Source organism: Muntiacus reevesi, chromosome 13 (genome assembly GCF_963930625.1).
Source record: "Muntiacus reevesi chromosome 13, mMunRee1.1, whole genome shotgun sequence".
Lineage (NCBI taxonomy): Eukaryota > Metazoa > Chordata > Mammalia > Artiodactyla > Cervidae > Muntiacus > Muntiacus reevesi.
In genome coordinates this window covers 65,688,646-65,705,004 of record NC_089261.1, presented here as the reverse complement: position 1 = coordinate 65,705,004, position 16,359 = coordinate 65,688,646, and the positions used below count along the sequence as shown (strand labels likewise).

At 45.2% G+C, this 16,359-nt stretch overlaps 1 protein-coding gene across 3 annotated transcripts in view; it reads right to left on the bottom strand.

Annotated features, from left to right (window-relative positions):
* Positions 1–16,359, bottom strand: part of TRIM2 (tripartite motif containing 2) — a 174,847-nt gene that overhangs the window by 107,027 nt on the left and 51,461 nt on the right. The window contains exon 1 of one of the 3 annotated variants that reach the window (XM_065903709.1): positions 14,201–14,331. The exons of 1 other annotated variant lie outside the window; for it this stretch is intronic. In XM_065903709.1, the coding sequence (XP_065759781.1) occupies positions 14,201–14,230 (30 nt within the window). In that variant the 5' untranslated portion in view covers positions 14,231–14,331. Of the gene's footprint in view, positions 1–14,200; positions 14,332–16,359 lie in introns of those variants that run through there. One more of the 3 variants, XM_065903708.1, reaches the window with a different exon arrangement.

Below are 16,359 nucleotides of genomic sequence, written 5' to 3'. Positions count from 1 at the left end.
AGTCAGAATGACTGGCCAGAGATAACCCGGCACCCAACCCCATCACCACGAAACCTGAGACTGTGCCCCGTGGCAGCACAGTCCTCCTGGGTTCCCGCACCCTCTTGCTCTCTGCCTGGGCGCCCCTTTCCAAGAAATGCTCTTGCTTTGTCAGCATGAGGGTCTCTCTGAACAATTCATTTCTGAGTATTAGGCAAGAGCCAACCCTCAGGCCCTGAAAGGGTCCCCCCTTCTGCAACCACACCCATTCAAGTTTTTTTAATTGTGCTTAAAGAATCCATAAAAGTTACCACTTTAATCATTTTTAAGTGCACAGTTCAGTGATATTAAGTACATTTATTCACGTTGTTGTGCAACCATCATTCTTTGTCCATTCTTAATTGTCTTTTTAAAATTTATCTTTTAGTGTCTAATTTCTGTATCCTGGAAACAAGTCTCTTAATGGAAAATGATTTGAGAATATTTTCTCTCATCCTGTAGATTGTTCTTTCACTTTCTTGAGGGTGTTTTAATATTCTTTAATTAATTCCCTTCATGCTCAAACTAACTAGAATAGTGTTGTCAGTAGCTAAGAACATTGACAGATGCACTGGGTTGGGTTAAATACCATTTTTTCCATTCCCCCCCTCCAAAACAACCTGTCTCATATCACATCTTACATCCATTACTGACTTAGAACTTTGGGTTTTGTTATTTTTCCTAAAGCCTTTCCTATTCTATCTGAATCCCACTCTATTGTGATATAAATCACTATATTGTGATTTATAATACGAAATACATATTCAGTCTTCGTTTCATTTCTGGCATAGAGCTCCTAAAACCCTTGAACTCTCCTGAGTGATAGGACCTATAAGTGTGTCTTGTTATGTTAACGAGGTGACTTCTGGATCACACCGAAGGATGGAGACTGGCTGGACTGCTCAGTCCCACACCCTGACTCCCAGGGTGGAGAGAAGGGCTGGAGGTTGGATCAGTTTCCACTGACCCATGAGTTAATCAATCACGCCTATGCAATGAAGCCTCCATAAAAACTCAGAAGGACATAGCTCTGAGAGCCAGGCTGGGGAACACATGGAGATTCTGGGAGAGTAGTGTCCCTGGAGGGGGCCCAGAGGCTCCTCACTCTTCCCCCACCCTTGCCCTGTGTATCTCTCCACCCATCTGTTCCTGAGTTATATCCTTTCATAATACTGGTGATCTAGTAAGTAAAGTGTTTCTCTGAGTTCTGTGAGCTGCTCTAGCAAGTGAATTGACCCTAAGGAGGGGGTCATTTAAACCCCCCATCTACAGCCGGTGGGTCAGAAGCACAGGTGACAACCTGGACTTGTGACTGGCTTCAGGGGGGCAGGTGGGGGGGTGGAGGGTGCAGTCCTGTGAGACCAAACCCTTGACCTATGGGCTATGACGCTCTCTCCAACGATTAGTGTCAGAACTGAACTGAACTGTAGGACACCCTGCTGGTGTTGCAGAAAATTGCTTGGTGATGGTGGTGGGAACTGCTGCCCACCCCCCCACCCCCATACAAATGTAGCAAATTGTGCTCAGGATCCTCCTGTGCGACCCTTTTGTGACCCCGTGGACTGTAGCCCACCAGGCTCCTTTGTCCGTAGGATTCCCCAGGCAAGAATACTGGAGTGGGTTGCCAGTGCCCTCCTCCAGGGGATCTTCCCAACCCAGGGATTGAATCCAAGTCTCTTATGTCTCCGCCACCCAATTATTTCTCACCTCTATCTGGCCCCACCCCAGACCCCTGCAGTCCTGCGCGGTACCCCCCACAAACACACATGTACCTCCATCCCTCTCCAGTCCTTCACTTCCTGCTATAGTGCTACAGTCTCTCGGGATCTAATGACTGAGATCGATGTCCTGTTTAATCTTTGGATCATCCTCAAGGCTCTGTGAAAACTTGCAGCACAGTAAACATATGTTCAAAGGACCTTAATCTTGTGCTTATTTCCTTACTCTATTTGTTTTATTCTAAATTATACTTATGCAGTCCTTTATTTTAATCTTTTCTCTAAATGAACACCTCCGGGGGATCTGAAATGGGTTGCAGGGCAAATCTATGGTGTTCAATTTGTGATTGGAGAAATGGAATTCTCTGGGGAATTAATTAATCTCTACAAGTTTGTGAAATGGTGAAAGAAGGTAAAACTTCACAGATAAAGTTCTCAGGACCCAGAGGAGAGGTGAAGAGTAGTATTTGATGCATCATGTGTCTAAGGTGAAGGTATTCCCTGGCAGATTCTTCTGGAGGGCTGGGCTTCGTGACTGCCACTGCCCAGTGCTTTGGGGCATCTCTAACCTCACCTTCTGCTCCTCGGCCTGTAGAGCAGTCTTCAGCTCCTCAGAGCAGGCACTGACTGCTAGGTACCTGTTGGAAACAGCTGGAAAGAGTCCATGTTCATTCAGTTATAGGTCCATACACAGAAATCTCATATTTCTATATACTAACAACAAAAGATCAGAAAGAGAAATGAAGGAAATAATCCCATTTGCCATCACATCAAAAATAGAATACATGGAAACTTACATTGCCATATGTAAAATAGATAGCCAATGGTAATTTGCTGGATGACTCAGGGAACTCAAACAGGGGCTCTGTATCAACCTAGAGGGGTGGGATGGAGGGGAGATGGTAGGGAGGGGACATATGTTTACCTATTGCTGATTCATGCTGATGTTTGACAGAAAACAACGAAATTCTGTAAAGCAATTATTCTTCAATTAAAATAAAGTAAAATAAAATGCCTAGGAATAAGCCTACCTAAGGAGGCAAAAGACTTGTACTTCAAATCTTATAAGACATTGATGAAAGAAATTGAAGCTGACACAGAGATGGAAAGATACACCATATTCTTGGGCTGGAAGAATCAATATTGTCAAAAGACTATACTACTCAAGGCAATCTACAGATTCAATGCAGTGCTATCAAATTACCAATGGCATATTTCACAGAACTAGGACAAAAAATTTGTTAATTTCTATGGAAACACAAAGGACACTGCAGATTACCAAAGCAGTCATACAAAAGAAAATTGGAGCTGGAGGAATCAAGCTCCCTGACTTCAGACTATACTGTAAAGCTACAGTCATCAAAACAGCAGTGTGCTGACACAAAACCAGACACAGATCAATGCAGCAGGATGGAAAGCTCAGAAATAGATTCATGTGCCTGCAGTCAATTCACCTATGACAAAGACGGCAAGAATACACAGTGGAAGAAAGTCAGTCTCTTCAATAAGTGGTGCAGGGGAAACTGGACAGTCAAATGTAAAAGAATGAAAGTAGAACATTCTCTAACACCATACACAGGTAGTCATAGGTCCAACTGTCTACTGAGCACACACACTGTACAAGGCACTGCTCTGGGCACAGAGAGGAACAAGATTTGCTTCCTATAATCAGGAGCTGGATGACAAATAGAAGGTCAAGACCAACACAATTAACTATCATCCAAAGCAGAATGGGCCTCCAATAAAAGAGGCATAAAAAGCTGTTTTGAAGATTCAAGGGAAGAAGAAATCACCCACTTTTTCAAGTAGTAGAAAAAGCTTTATGGAAGGTGGGAAGGAGAACTAGGCTTTTGCTCAGAAGTTCAGGACCTCTAAGCCATAATCCCTGTTCTCTACTAGCTTCCAAACCAGTCAGGATGAATGTCATACATACAGCGGCTGCAATTCAAGACCATATATGTTAACACCAGTACAAAAGAATCACAGAAAAGCTAGAGGTTATTTCCTATTAGTCCAGGAAATACTTTATGAAAGGATGGACTTGGGCCCTAAAAGATGAAAAAGATTTTATTAAGATGCTATTTTTGAATAAAAAGCAATTAAATGACCTAGAAAATTTGGAAAACACAGTAAGGTATAAAGAATAAAATAGAAATCACTTATAGGGCCACTACCTACAGATAAATACATTGCCAGACATATAATATGCATAATAAATATTTATAATATAAATAAATATAATTTGTTTTTTTCCCTCAAGTATATTTTTATTACATACATGATTTTGAGAACTGCTTTTTAAAAACATATGCAAACTTATCAGTAAAATTATTTGAAAACACATTTTTAAACAGCTGAAGAATACTGCATTAATTTATAATATCATTTATGCAACCAATTTTCAAAATGTTCACATTTAGATTGCTTCTAAATTTTCAATTATTATAAATTAAACTTCATGAAATTGTTAAACACAAACCTTTGTCTACACCTCTGTATTTTCAGCATAGATTCCTGTAAGTGGGATTACCAAATCAAGGTATATTAACATTTCTGGGGCACTCAAGAGAGTAAAACACTGCACAATTACTTCCTAGAAAGGCTGTATCAGTTTACATTCCCATTGGTTAGGTGTGCCATGAGACACACTCCTTTACCAACAGTATTATTTTAAGATGTTTGCTAATCTGATAAGGAGAAAATAGTAATTCACTGTTTTTAAATTTTGTATTTACTGGATCATTAGTGATGGGAACATTTTAAATACACTCCTTTCCATGAATATTTCCTTTCTGTTGCTTGTTCATACATTTACATCCAGTGTTGTAAGTGAAATACATATTTTGAGGAGGAAACTTGGAAAGAATCTACCATTCTCTCAGTCTTGGTGCTGTGACTCCCTTTGGATGAGTACCCTGCCATGGTCAGTGTGATCTTATTTTTTAAAGATATGCTCCCACCCATTCATTTTTCTCCCTCTCCCGCAATACAGCCAGCTACACACTTCATCTGGTGCTCAGTCAAAGAAACTGGTCTGCTGCAACACTGGAGGGAAAACTGATGGTGTTAGAATTACTGAGACAAAATGTCCAGACTGCCAAGGGCAACTTGGTCACAGTGACTCTTCTTAAGTGCTGATTTCAGAATTAGCCTCCTCTTACACCATAAGGGCAGACTCCACAGCATTCCCTCCTGACTCCTCAGTCTCAGCTGAGCTCACTTTCCTGCCTCCGTGGCATCCGCTGAGCCTGCTGTGGTCTCGCCTACACCCTCCCCGGTCCACAGCCTGCCTGTCCCCGATTGTGCAGCTCAGGTGGCCCTCGGAGGAAGATCCCCTTTTCCTCTGAATTCCATGGCACACTATTTTATTTAAAGTACCTCCAGTCTCCCAGGTATTCTGGTTCTTTGTGCACGCGATTCATCTCTTTCATTACTTTATAGACTCCTGGAGGCATCTACTTAAGGAGCATCCATGTCTTCTTTATGTCTGGATTCCCTTAGTACAGTCAGCAGAAACTCAAAAATGTTTTACAAAGTTAAAAATTAAATGTTATATAACAGAATCACTAGGCAGAAAAGTTTAATTTAAAAAAATGTTACTTTGGAAGGGAAAACAAAGTTTTGTTTGTTTGTGGCTATACTGTCTGGCTGCTGGGTCCTAGTTCCCCAACGAGGACTTAGCCTGAGCCTAGCAGTGACAGCACTGAGCCCTAACCACTGGATCGCCAGGGAATCCTTGAAACAAAGTTTAGTTTTAACTGTAGTGACTCTGGTAAGGTTATGGAATGAGCTGTATCCTCCCTTAAACTCATATTTTGAAGCCCTTACCCCAGTTATTTCAGGGGTATTTGGAAATAGGGCCTTTTAGGGAAGTAATTGGGCTAAATGAGGTCATAAAGTGAGGTCCTAATCCAATAGGATTAGTGTCCTTATAGGAAGAGGAAGGGACACCAGAGCTCTCTCTCTCCAGAGCAAAAAGGCCGTGAGGACAGTGAGAGGCTGCTTCTGCTAACCAGGAAGAGGGCCCTCATCAGAACCCGCTCCCGTATGCACCTCCATCTTGAACTTTCAGTTTCAGAACAGACAGAAAATTCATTTCTGTTATTTAAGTCACCCAGCCTGTGGTGTTTTGCGACGGCAGCCTGACACAGAGGTAATGGTGAGATGTTAGGTAGAAATGGAAGAAAGTCAGCTCAAATAAAGGAATACTGGTAACTCAGTCAAACAACTCAAAGAATCTCATGGTGAGACACTGAGGGGTTAGAAACTGAAGGAAGAATTGGGAAACGTGGCTTCTCCTGTCTCATCAAGAAAGGCCCTCATCCTGAAGCCACTTTGGTCCTCTGTGGCAGAGGAATAAAAACTGATGAAAATTACAGCTAGAGTCCAGGAACTAAGAAATTGACTGGGGTTAAACAATTAACTTCATATCAAACATAAAGTCATCAGAGGGAAATAAGCACTAAAGTGATATTTTAAAACAACTGGAAACTTGACAAGGAAATTGCTACTGGCTTCCATTAGAGTAAGAACATACTTCCTTAGAATGTTTTCTTGAAAGGATGATAAATTGATCTTCTTGGGCTGGATCCATTAGCCATGGAAAGATGTACCTGAGTCTTTAGGGACATTACTGAATGCATCAGGCCATAACACAGAACCCACTACCTCAAAACCAAATATTAAGGAAGAACTTATTAGAAAAACAAGATAGAGCACAACTCTCTCTAGGATTGTAATCATTGTTCTCAAGTCCTTGCCAAAGCTCATTCACTATATAACCTTGCGTACTTTAAATATGTGTCATACTTTGGAAGTTTCAAACGAAAAAACTTTCTTGGAGAAAACAAAAGCAAAAACGGGACTTTTTTTGAACTGCATTTCTTAGTACTATTGTGGTTTGATGTCTAACTCTCGTGTTAGAAGTGGAAAGAAAGAAGGAATCATGAAACCTTCTTTTTAAATCTCCTTTTATCCAACATGTGGAGAAAATATGATGGTGACTGAGTCATTTTCCTGTTCTTTACAGTGGATTCCAATATGTTCTATCGCCTAATTTCTAAAAGGTTATATTTGATAGTTTGTTTAAAAATAAACTTTTATGGGTGAAACACATGTACACCATGTGTGAACCATGTACAACCATGGCTGACTCATGTTAATATATGGCAAAAACCACCATAATATTGTAAAGAAATTAGCCTCCAATTAAAATTTAAACAAAAGTTAAAAGTAAATAAATAAATAAAAATAAAAAGAACCCCCTCCCCCCAAAATAAAGAATTTAGGCTTCAATCAGAGGCCTAAGGAAAAAATAAAACAAACTTTTAGTAAGTATAAATTATAAACAGAAACTTACACAAGTCCTAAGGCAAGAGCTTGATGAGTTATTATAAGAAACCACAAAGGGTAAACACTATCCAGACCAAGAAATAGAACATTACCAGAACCCCAGACGCTTGCTTGAAAATGGAGTTTTGAGCCAGACATATATTTTATTTTCTTAAAAATAATGACAGTAAATGCCCAGATTAACTGATAAAAGTCCAAAAGGTATATAGATGCATCGCTCAGGGACTCATCCAACTTTTAGATTCCTTAGTCATTTGGACAGCATTCATGGGAACACGAATTAGCTAACTATCCAGTGCTTCTGAAAAATAATTTTGTGATATGTATACAGATCCTTCAAAATATTTCTATCTTATGCTCTAGTAATACCAGCTTCAAAATGTTCCCTGAAGCAGTATCAGAGATATGGTCACAGATAAATGTACAGACAGCATCATAAGAACAAAAGCTTTGAGATAACTCTGCCACTTCCTGATCTTGCCACCTGGGACAAAATATTTAACCAACTGCTCTGGCCTCAGTTTCCTCATTGGTTACGTGGTACTAATAGTAGTCACAAACACTGAATTAGTCACGATGCACAAAGAACTTGAAACAGGGTCTGCCACCCTTAGCAGTGCAATAAATGTTAAGAATTATTAGCTATTATTGCAGAAACCCCTACAGAAGTAGGGGTCTGAATACATACAAAATAAAGACTATAACGCACCCCACCCCTACACCCCGCGCCGGGTATCACATAGTGATTAAAAACGCAGCTTCTGGAACCGGAATGCCAGCCTGCCCTAGGCCAGCTGTGTAACCTCGGACAGTTTTCTTAATTCTCCGAGGCTGTTTCCTCATCTGAAAACAAAGGAGAGTACCTCCCTTGTAAGGTTACCCGGTTCATATACATAAAGCACTTAGAACAGTCCCTAACATACAGCTGGGGCTTAATCAGCGTTAGACCCGCCGTGTCAAGCGCTGCTCCCCGACTGCCCGGCGGTCTACCACACACAAAGCTTCCAGGTCCAGGTCTGGGGACAGACGTGCCCAGAGTCGGAGGAGACGAGAACAAAACCCACGTTCCCTTGGAGTTAATAGAAGGAATCAGAGGCTCGGGCCTCGGCCTGGGGAGAGCCGTTCCGCGGGCAGCACCGGAACGGACGGCTTTCATTCAAAGCAAGAAAGAAAGGCCCCCAAACAGAAACTCCCGCCGCAGCCGCAGAGCCGCCCCGGCGAGGGGAAGGGGCTGGAAGGCTTTCCGCCCCTCCAGCCCCGCGGCCTCCACCTCTTCTCCTCTCCCATCCCGCCTCCGCGCCGCCGTCACTGGGGCTTTTTAGAGACTCAAGAGCGGGGATGCGAAGAGAGGTTCGCGTCCGCCTGGGGAGGAGGTGCGCAGTGACAGCGTCCGTGGGAAGCGCTGGGAGCGGCTCTGACGGGCCCCTTCCCCACCCGGCTCCTGAGCCCTCAGCGGTGTGGTCCCCACTCTGCAGGAGCGGGCTTACCACCAGCCTTGGAAAGCCGAAGGTACGGAGGCCTTCTCCGAGCTCAGTTCGCGGAAAGGTCAAGGGTCCGCGGCCGCCAGCCCGCTGCCTCCCGCTCCTGTTCCGCGCTGAGCCCAAGTCTCCCCACAGCAGCAGCACCCCCCACCCCCGGCCCCGGGGACCCTGCCCCCCGACACGGGGAGCTGGGCGCCCGGGCCCCCTCCGCCGCCCCTCCGGTGCCTGGGTTGAGTGTGGGAAGATCACCGCTTTCCCCGGGCTGCCCGGGCCTTTCCTCGTCACAGTTCCAGCACGGCCTCGGGGGCTTTCTAGGGTCACTGCTACCTTCCAAGGGTCTTTCCATTTTCTTTTCCTAATGGTCCAGTATTAATTAAGATTTATGCTTCACCCCCTGTGTTCCCAGATCACAGAGAGTATCCAGAAGACAATGGCTAGCCTCCCTGAGGGTATCCTGAAATGGCCCACATTTCTAAGAAATCACTGATGGCTGCTATTTTCTCCTTAAAAAATGCTCTTAAGATAATACAATCATCTAGCAGTGATGAGCACAGGGCAAGACTCCTGTATTCCGGGAGCCCTGGCTCTTGCCCCTTGGTCCACAGCAGAAGAACCTGTGTGTCAATGACTTGCCAAAAGGCATTCAACTCTGCTGGGCATTCCGGAAATGCAGAGATGACCCTGGTGCCCCCGGAACCCTCCAGCACCCCGGAAGGAGCTGCCTTGCACATTTCACAGGACTTGTGTGGACTGAGGCTCCTCAGTAAGATTCTGCTTAAAGCACCTGTTGTTAAAATGAAATCACCCAGTGGTGCAACCAAGGAAACTATATTGACTTGAAACGACCTTGGTAAACACGTGATTGCTCCTCATGGCACGTAGTTCTGAGGCCAACTTACAGCCCAGAGTTCAGCATGAACTGTTTGACCCCTCTGGAGCAGGAGGAGTTGGAGTGGGGCAAAAGCATGCAGTGAGAACTCTGTCTTTGGAGGGCCCCTGGAGGAATCTCAGCGGGGATAGACGTGGCTGTCTGACACCTCAAAAAACGCACACTGGACACGACCTGCCCTGACCAGGTTCATACCAAGGCTTTGAGGATGCTGCAGACTTAATTATCTTCCTCCTACACACCCACTAAGGATGGACAGCCCTTGCCACCTTAGTTCCAGAGGCTGGTGTCAAGAAGCATCTCTGGTGTTTGTGAAGTCAGAAGTTGGCCCTCTGGCTTCTTGTGGTTCCTGCAGAGGCCACAGTTTGAGGGACTTTCTATTCTGCACAACAGCTGCGAAACGTGAAGTGTGCTGTTCCCTCAGTGTCAACTCCTCAGGAACGGTTCCAGAAGGCACAACGCACCTGGTCATTAAAGATTTACATACCAGGAATGTATGTCCTTGAGAGGAAACTGCTGGTGTGATAAGGGATTGTGTTCCCAGGTGTGGCTTGAGATGAGATGATGCTCATCTAAATGGCTCCCAGGGGCTCCCTAGGGGATGAAGTCTCAGTCTACTGTTCTGATTCCCTCTCCCTCTCTCTCCTTAAGTAAAAGTGTTAGTGACTCTGTCATGCCTGACTCTTTGAGACCCATGGACTGCAGCCCACCAGGCTCCTCTGTCCATGAGATTTTCCAGGCAAGGATACTGGAGTGGGTTGCCATTTCCTTCTCCAGGGGATCATCCCAACCCAGGGATTGAACCCAGGTCTCCTGCAGTGCAGGCAGATTCTTTACTGACTGAGCTACAAGGGAGGATGACCAAACCGCACGCTCATTAAGTGTGAGTGATGGTGGAAGTGGTATCTCACTTAAAAATTTAAGTAGACAGAAAATACATGAAATGCAAGGGATCATAAATGCAAATCAAATTGGGGCTCCGTGCTTTAGGTAGGGGAGGCCTTGGAGAACCAAGGTCATGGGGTTTCTTTAGCCACCTGCAGGGCTAACTTTTCTAAACTCACACGTGTCAGTCTGTGGGGTGGATGTTTCTCAGGCCATTCACCTAGCCCCAGACTTGCTTCCAGCTCAGACCTTGCCTCACATGTTCTTGCTTCTGTAACTTACAGACTATTTGAGGTTCTCTGCTTGGAACTCTCTACAGTGGCACCCCACTCCAGTGCTCTTGCCTGGAGAATCCCGTGGACGGAGGAGCCTGGTGGGCTACAGTCCATGGGGTCCCAAAGAGTCGGAGACGACTGAGCGACTTCACTTTCACTTTTCACAGCATCATCTAGAAACCTCAGTCAGAATGGATGAGTGGGAAAAGGGATGATTCCATGCCATTCTATGGAGGGATGTCTGTATGGTCTATCTTTTCAATCCCCACAACAGCCCGGTGAGGTGGCCGTCATTCCTCCCATTTTCAGAGGAGCAGAAGGAGAACTAGAGAGGTCCAATGACTTGACAAGGTCTCCAGTAGCCACCACACACCCGGAGACCTGGTTCCAGTTCTGCTCTGTTTGAGCTGTGTTCTGGTCTTGGTGCATCTATGGGCTATCCTCCTGTTTACAAAAGTTATTAATAAAAATTTAAACAAACACAGAAGTAGATGATGGATCCCTACACATCCATCACTCTGATAAAACAGTTGTCAAGATTTTGACACTTATGGAACAATTCTCTTTGGCTTCGTTTTCTATCAGCTTTGTCTCTTCCAGGATCGCTTGTTCACTCACATGCCAGGTTTCAACCAGACTAAGCAAGCTATTTAGTTGTTCTCTGACTCTGGGCCTTTGCACATGTTGATCCCTTTGACTCAGTTTTTCCAACCCTAGTACACAGCTGCCCACAAGACCCACCACTGACCGACCACGTCAGAAACTGCTAGCCCTAGGCACCCTTCCCTCCGAGTCCGCTTGACCTACTCTTCTCATTCTTCAAGACTTCCTTCTAGAATCCCCCTCTCTCTACAAAGCCTTCACCGATGTCCCCAGTCTGGCTAAGGGTGCTTCTTCCAACCTCCACAGGGCCTCGCATATGTGTCTGTCACCGGCTGGAACCAGCAGTGTCTGAATCAGTGGTTTCTTTTTACCCCATGCTCTTTAGTTTCTCTGCTCATGTCATCCCTCCCAGGGTCCAGTAGCACACAGCACAGGCCCACCATGGTGTGGCAGGGCCAGGCCCAAGCACCCCCAGCCCCGCAGCTGGCCCTCCCTGGCCCTTGGCTTGCTGGACAAGGCTGCTGTTCTTTGGCACTCTCGCTCATTTAAAGAAAGTGGCTCTTGGCTTTCTTTCCCAGCCACCAATTACATTCCCACAGGAGGTCACATTTTGGTTGTGGTGATGGATTCTTGAAAAACCGTGACTATGAATGCCAACTCGATTCCACAGAAACCTCTCACTTCCTAACACAGGTGACGGGCTGTATACCTTCCGAATGAGTCACGTTTCAGGTCACTAATAGGCTGTGTGACTTTGGGCCAGTTACTTAACCTCTCTGTGGCCCAGTTTCTTTCTTTGTAAAATGAGAACTGTACGTCAGAGGGATTAGGGAGGACTGAGTGAGATAATATGTGAAAAGGCCTGGCACATAATAAGTGCTCAATAAATGATACGTACTATTTCTGTTGGACTTTGTCATCATCATAGTATTTCATCCATACAGGCTTGTTTCTTTGGTTTTGTAACAGCCCTCAGTATTGACAAGCTCTAGAAGGCTTCCCTGATGGCTTGGATGATAAAGAATCTGCCTGCAATGGAGGAGACTCAGGTTTGATCCCTGGGTCGGCAAGATCCCCTGGAGAAGGGAATGGCTACCCACTCCAGTATTCTTGCCTGGAGAATTCCAGGAACAGAGAAGCCTAGTGGGCTATAGTCTGTGGGGTTGCAAAGAGTCAGACATGACTGAGCAACTAACACGACAACAGAGGAATACTACTTTATATTGTAAATCTTCTATTCTTATCATGAGTATAAACTCTGTACCTAAAAATGATGCTGTGTCTGAAATTTCTGAAGCCTGGCGTGCCCAGCATTCTGATAAAAGAAGGCAGGCAGGAGCTGCCTTTGTTTACGTGGGATCTCCTGGAATTCACCCCGGGCTCTCATCACCTCGTCCTGGTTCTTCCTCTCTCACCATCCCCTGGGGGTGCTTGTGGGGTAGAAACAGGAGAATAGTAGGACCTGAAGGAAGCCAGGATTTGGGAGGCCGAGGCAGAAGGACAGGGCGATTCACACCTGTTAGCCTCACATCTCAGGGCCAGCACTGGCAGGGCTCCTGGACAAGAGCACCCCATCGGCAACTCACCCCCCTTCCTCAGGCACTCAGACCACCGAAGGAGAGCCTGGCGCATCTGGAAATCACCAGGTGTCTTCATACACTGTGCTGAAACTCTCATGATGCTTTGGGTCAAATTCATTAAAAAAAAAAAGTTTGCATCTGATTTAAGTCTTCCAGGAGCCCTATATCATGTTGGCTTTAAACATGCTGTGTCTGGATAATAAGTACTGAGGCCCGGGATTAGGTGAGGTGGAGAGATTTATAAAGCACTAGATGCATTAAAGCCCCATAATTCACCCTTTGTTTTATCTAAAAATTGAGCCATACCCCTCCCCCCTTTCAGGCTCCTGTCTACATCAAGCAGAGCCTGGGTTCACTGACTTTGCACCGTGAGTCTCCTGTGAAAGGCAAAGAGACAAAAGCCTCCCATCAAAGCTGCCACAGTGAGTTTCTGTTCAGCAGGAGGCGGGAATTCCTGAAGCAGTTCCCAGGGCTTTAGACGGTCCAGCCCCTCGCCCGGCGCAGTCAGTAACTGCGCACCTCCTCCCTGCTTGCCTCTAGTGGCCCTCTGCCCCAGGCGAGGTGCCTTAGTCCGCCTAAGGGGGCGGGGGGCATCCTTGATGCTGAAATCCGGGACCAGAGGCGGATGCCTGAACGGTTCTCCGCCCTGCCTCATTCAGGCGGAAACCAGACAGAACCCCGGGAGGGCTGGCGCAGCCCCTTGCAGGGCTCACTCCCGCCTCGCACGTGGTGTCCTCAGGCCCCCCGGGTTTCTCTCTTGCTCGTCACGGACAAATGCGCTGATCGCCCCAGGCTTTCCCTCCTTCCTGAGCCCCTCTGCAGCCGGCCTTAGTACCCTCTGAACACCCTAATGGGGCTGTAAAAACTTTACAGCCTGCAGCTCTAAACCGTTCTCAGATTTCTGAATAGAACTATTTATGGCACACAAGCTTACTACGGTTTGCCCTTTGAAAACCCCCGCAGATCCCAGACGCATTCAAAGGGGGCTGACCGAGTTACATTGGCCAACAGCTGGCTTACAGAAATCCACAGTGGCAGAGCTAAGTTCTGTCTGCGAACAGCTAAGTCAGAAGAGGAAACAGCCTTTGGGTCTCATGGCATCATCGAGGCAGCCCTGCGCTTTGCCTCTTCCATGTGGCTTTGGTGTCAAACCCGCTTGCATGCGTCTCTCCCTGGATTTTTGCTTTCCTGCTCGGTTCTTGCCTGGGTCGACAGAGACCCCTATGAGCTTCGTCAGCAAATCCAGAGATCCAATCTGTTCCTTCCGTCTTGAGCAGGCAGAAAATTAAAACCAGGAAAAAGCTAGCAACTCGATCACGATTCGTTTCTCCAAAACAGTGCCCAGGATCCACCAGCGAGCCCAGAAAAAGCATCCACGCGCCCTCAGAAGCGCCCTTACCGGTATTCCATATCCGCCTCTCCGGTGCATCAGAGACGGGCCCCAGCCTCCATGGACGTGGGGCCTCGGCGCTCTGCAGCCCGCAGACAATCGGGCCCATTATAGTCATCAGGCCGCCGAGTTAAAGGGTGGCCCTTAGAAAAATATAAACAGCGTGTCAGCGCCAGCCAAGGGGGCGGGGCTGCAGCATCGGGACAATGCGAGCCAATGACAAGCCTCTCTGTTGGCTTAGGAGATTGTGTTTCATTTTGAAGGGGAGACGGAGAGCGAGGAACGCTGAATAAGGGCCAGTCCCGCAGCATGAAAGGAGTCCGAGCTGAAAAGTTTAATCACTGCCCACAGAAGATCATTTTCAAGGAGGAGTTTGATGCCTCACACTTAATAATGCATATTTTTAGAAGTCACAGACATGCGTGTTGCCTTAGCCATCTCTGGTCTCCCGGGCTTAATATAGTATTCACTGGGGTAGAAAGGACTTTTTCAATCAAACAACAAAGGAAAGGAGCAAAGTCCAAGGAAGATGCTTTTATGACATGTTTATTTTATTAAATAGAATAAGAGCAGATAAGTACTTACTACTTATGCTTGATTTGATTGGTTTGTCTTCAGAACTCAGAGAAGTGGGCATATTTTACTCCCCAAATATAAATGCCTCACGTTAAAAAAAAAAAAGCTCACAATCTGATCATACCTGCACCCAGGAAACAGGAGTTAACTCAGGGTATAGGGGAGAAGGCAAAGGCAATGGCTTTTTTCTGTCTTCTGAACTTAACTAAATCCTACTTGTAAAGCTACTAGGCCAGCTTAAAACCCTATGATAATAACCAAGAGCCAGAAAATAAACTGTGGCTTTTTAAAATAAAATTGCTAAATAATACACTGAAGTAAGAATAAGGTTAAGAGCTATTTGGCTGATTTGTGGTATTGTGTAAATTACAGGCATAAAATCTTTGAGAAAAGCACAGCCATTACAATTGGGAATAGTTCCCTTATTTATTTATTTATTTATTTTTAGTTCCCTTTATTTATAAAGGAAGCACAACAGCTATCAAAATTGACTAGCAGAGAAACAGAAAAATATTGAAATATAAGCATTTCCACAAATTTCGTATCAGGCTTTTCTGATCTTGATTATAAAAAGAATAATCCAAAGACACTGTCCTTTCTGATCTATAGTAGTTTTAAAATGTTTATGATTTTGCCACTGATGTTTAATTTACATTAAAGTGAGACTCCTCTGGTACGTGCATGCGTGTAAATCACTCAGTCCTGTCTGACTCTTGCGACCCCATGGACTGTAGCCCGCCAGGCTCCTCTGTCCATGGGATTCTCCAGGCAAGAATACTGGAGTGGGTTGCCATTTCCTTCTCCAGGGGATCTTCCCAACCCAGGAATCCAACCTGTGTCTCCTGCGTTGGCAGGCAGGTTCCTTACTACTAGCGCCACCTGGGAAGTGGGACTCCTTGCGCTAAAGTGAGACTCCCCCGGTGCCTCGTCCAAAGAGTGCATGAGGCTGCTTCCGGTCCTTCTGTTCTTCCACTGATTATAGAGGAGCTGTTACATCTGTATTTGCATGGCTCTGGATTCTAAAGTAAAGGTTACCTTCTGGAAAAGATCTAGTTTCCCTTTGATACTAATTAAGACCCTGTCATAAAAAAAAGCTTCAGAACACCAAAAGCATGAAAAAAAGGAAAAATAGATAAATTGGACTTCATCAAAATTAAAAACTTCTGTGCATCCATTCTATTGTCGAGAAAGTGAAAAGATAACCCACAGGAGAAATATGTGAACATCATATATCTGATAAGGGTCTAGTATGCAGAATATATAATGAACCCCTATAATTAAACAACAGAAATGGAAATAAATAACCCGATTTAAAATGAGCAAAGCTCTTGTATAGAGATTTCTCAAAAAATGATATACCAATGCCCAACAAGCACATGAAAGATGCTCAACATCATTAGTCATTAGGGAAATTCAAATCAAAACACAAAGAGGTACCACTACAACCATTACGATTCTACTAAAAAAAAAAAAAAAAAAAACAAGTGTTGAGGAGGATAAGGAGAAACTGGAACCTCTGCACACTGCTAGTGGGAATGTAAAATGGCTCAGCTACTGTAGAGAACAGTCCTATAGTCCTTCAAAAAGTCAAA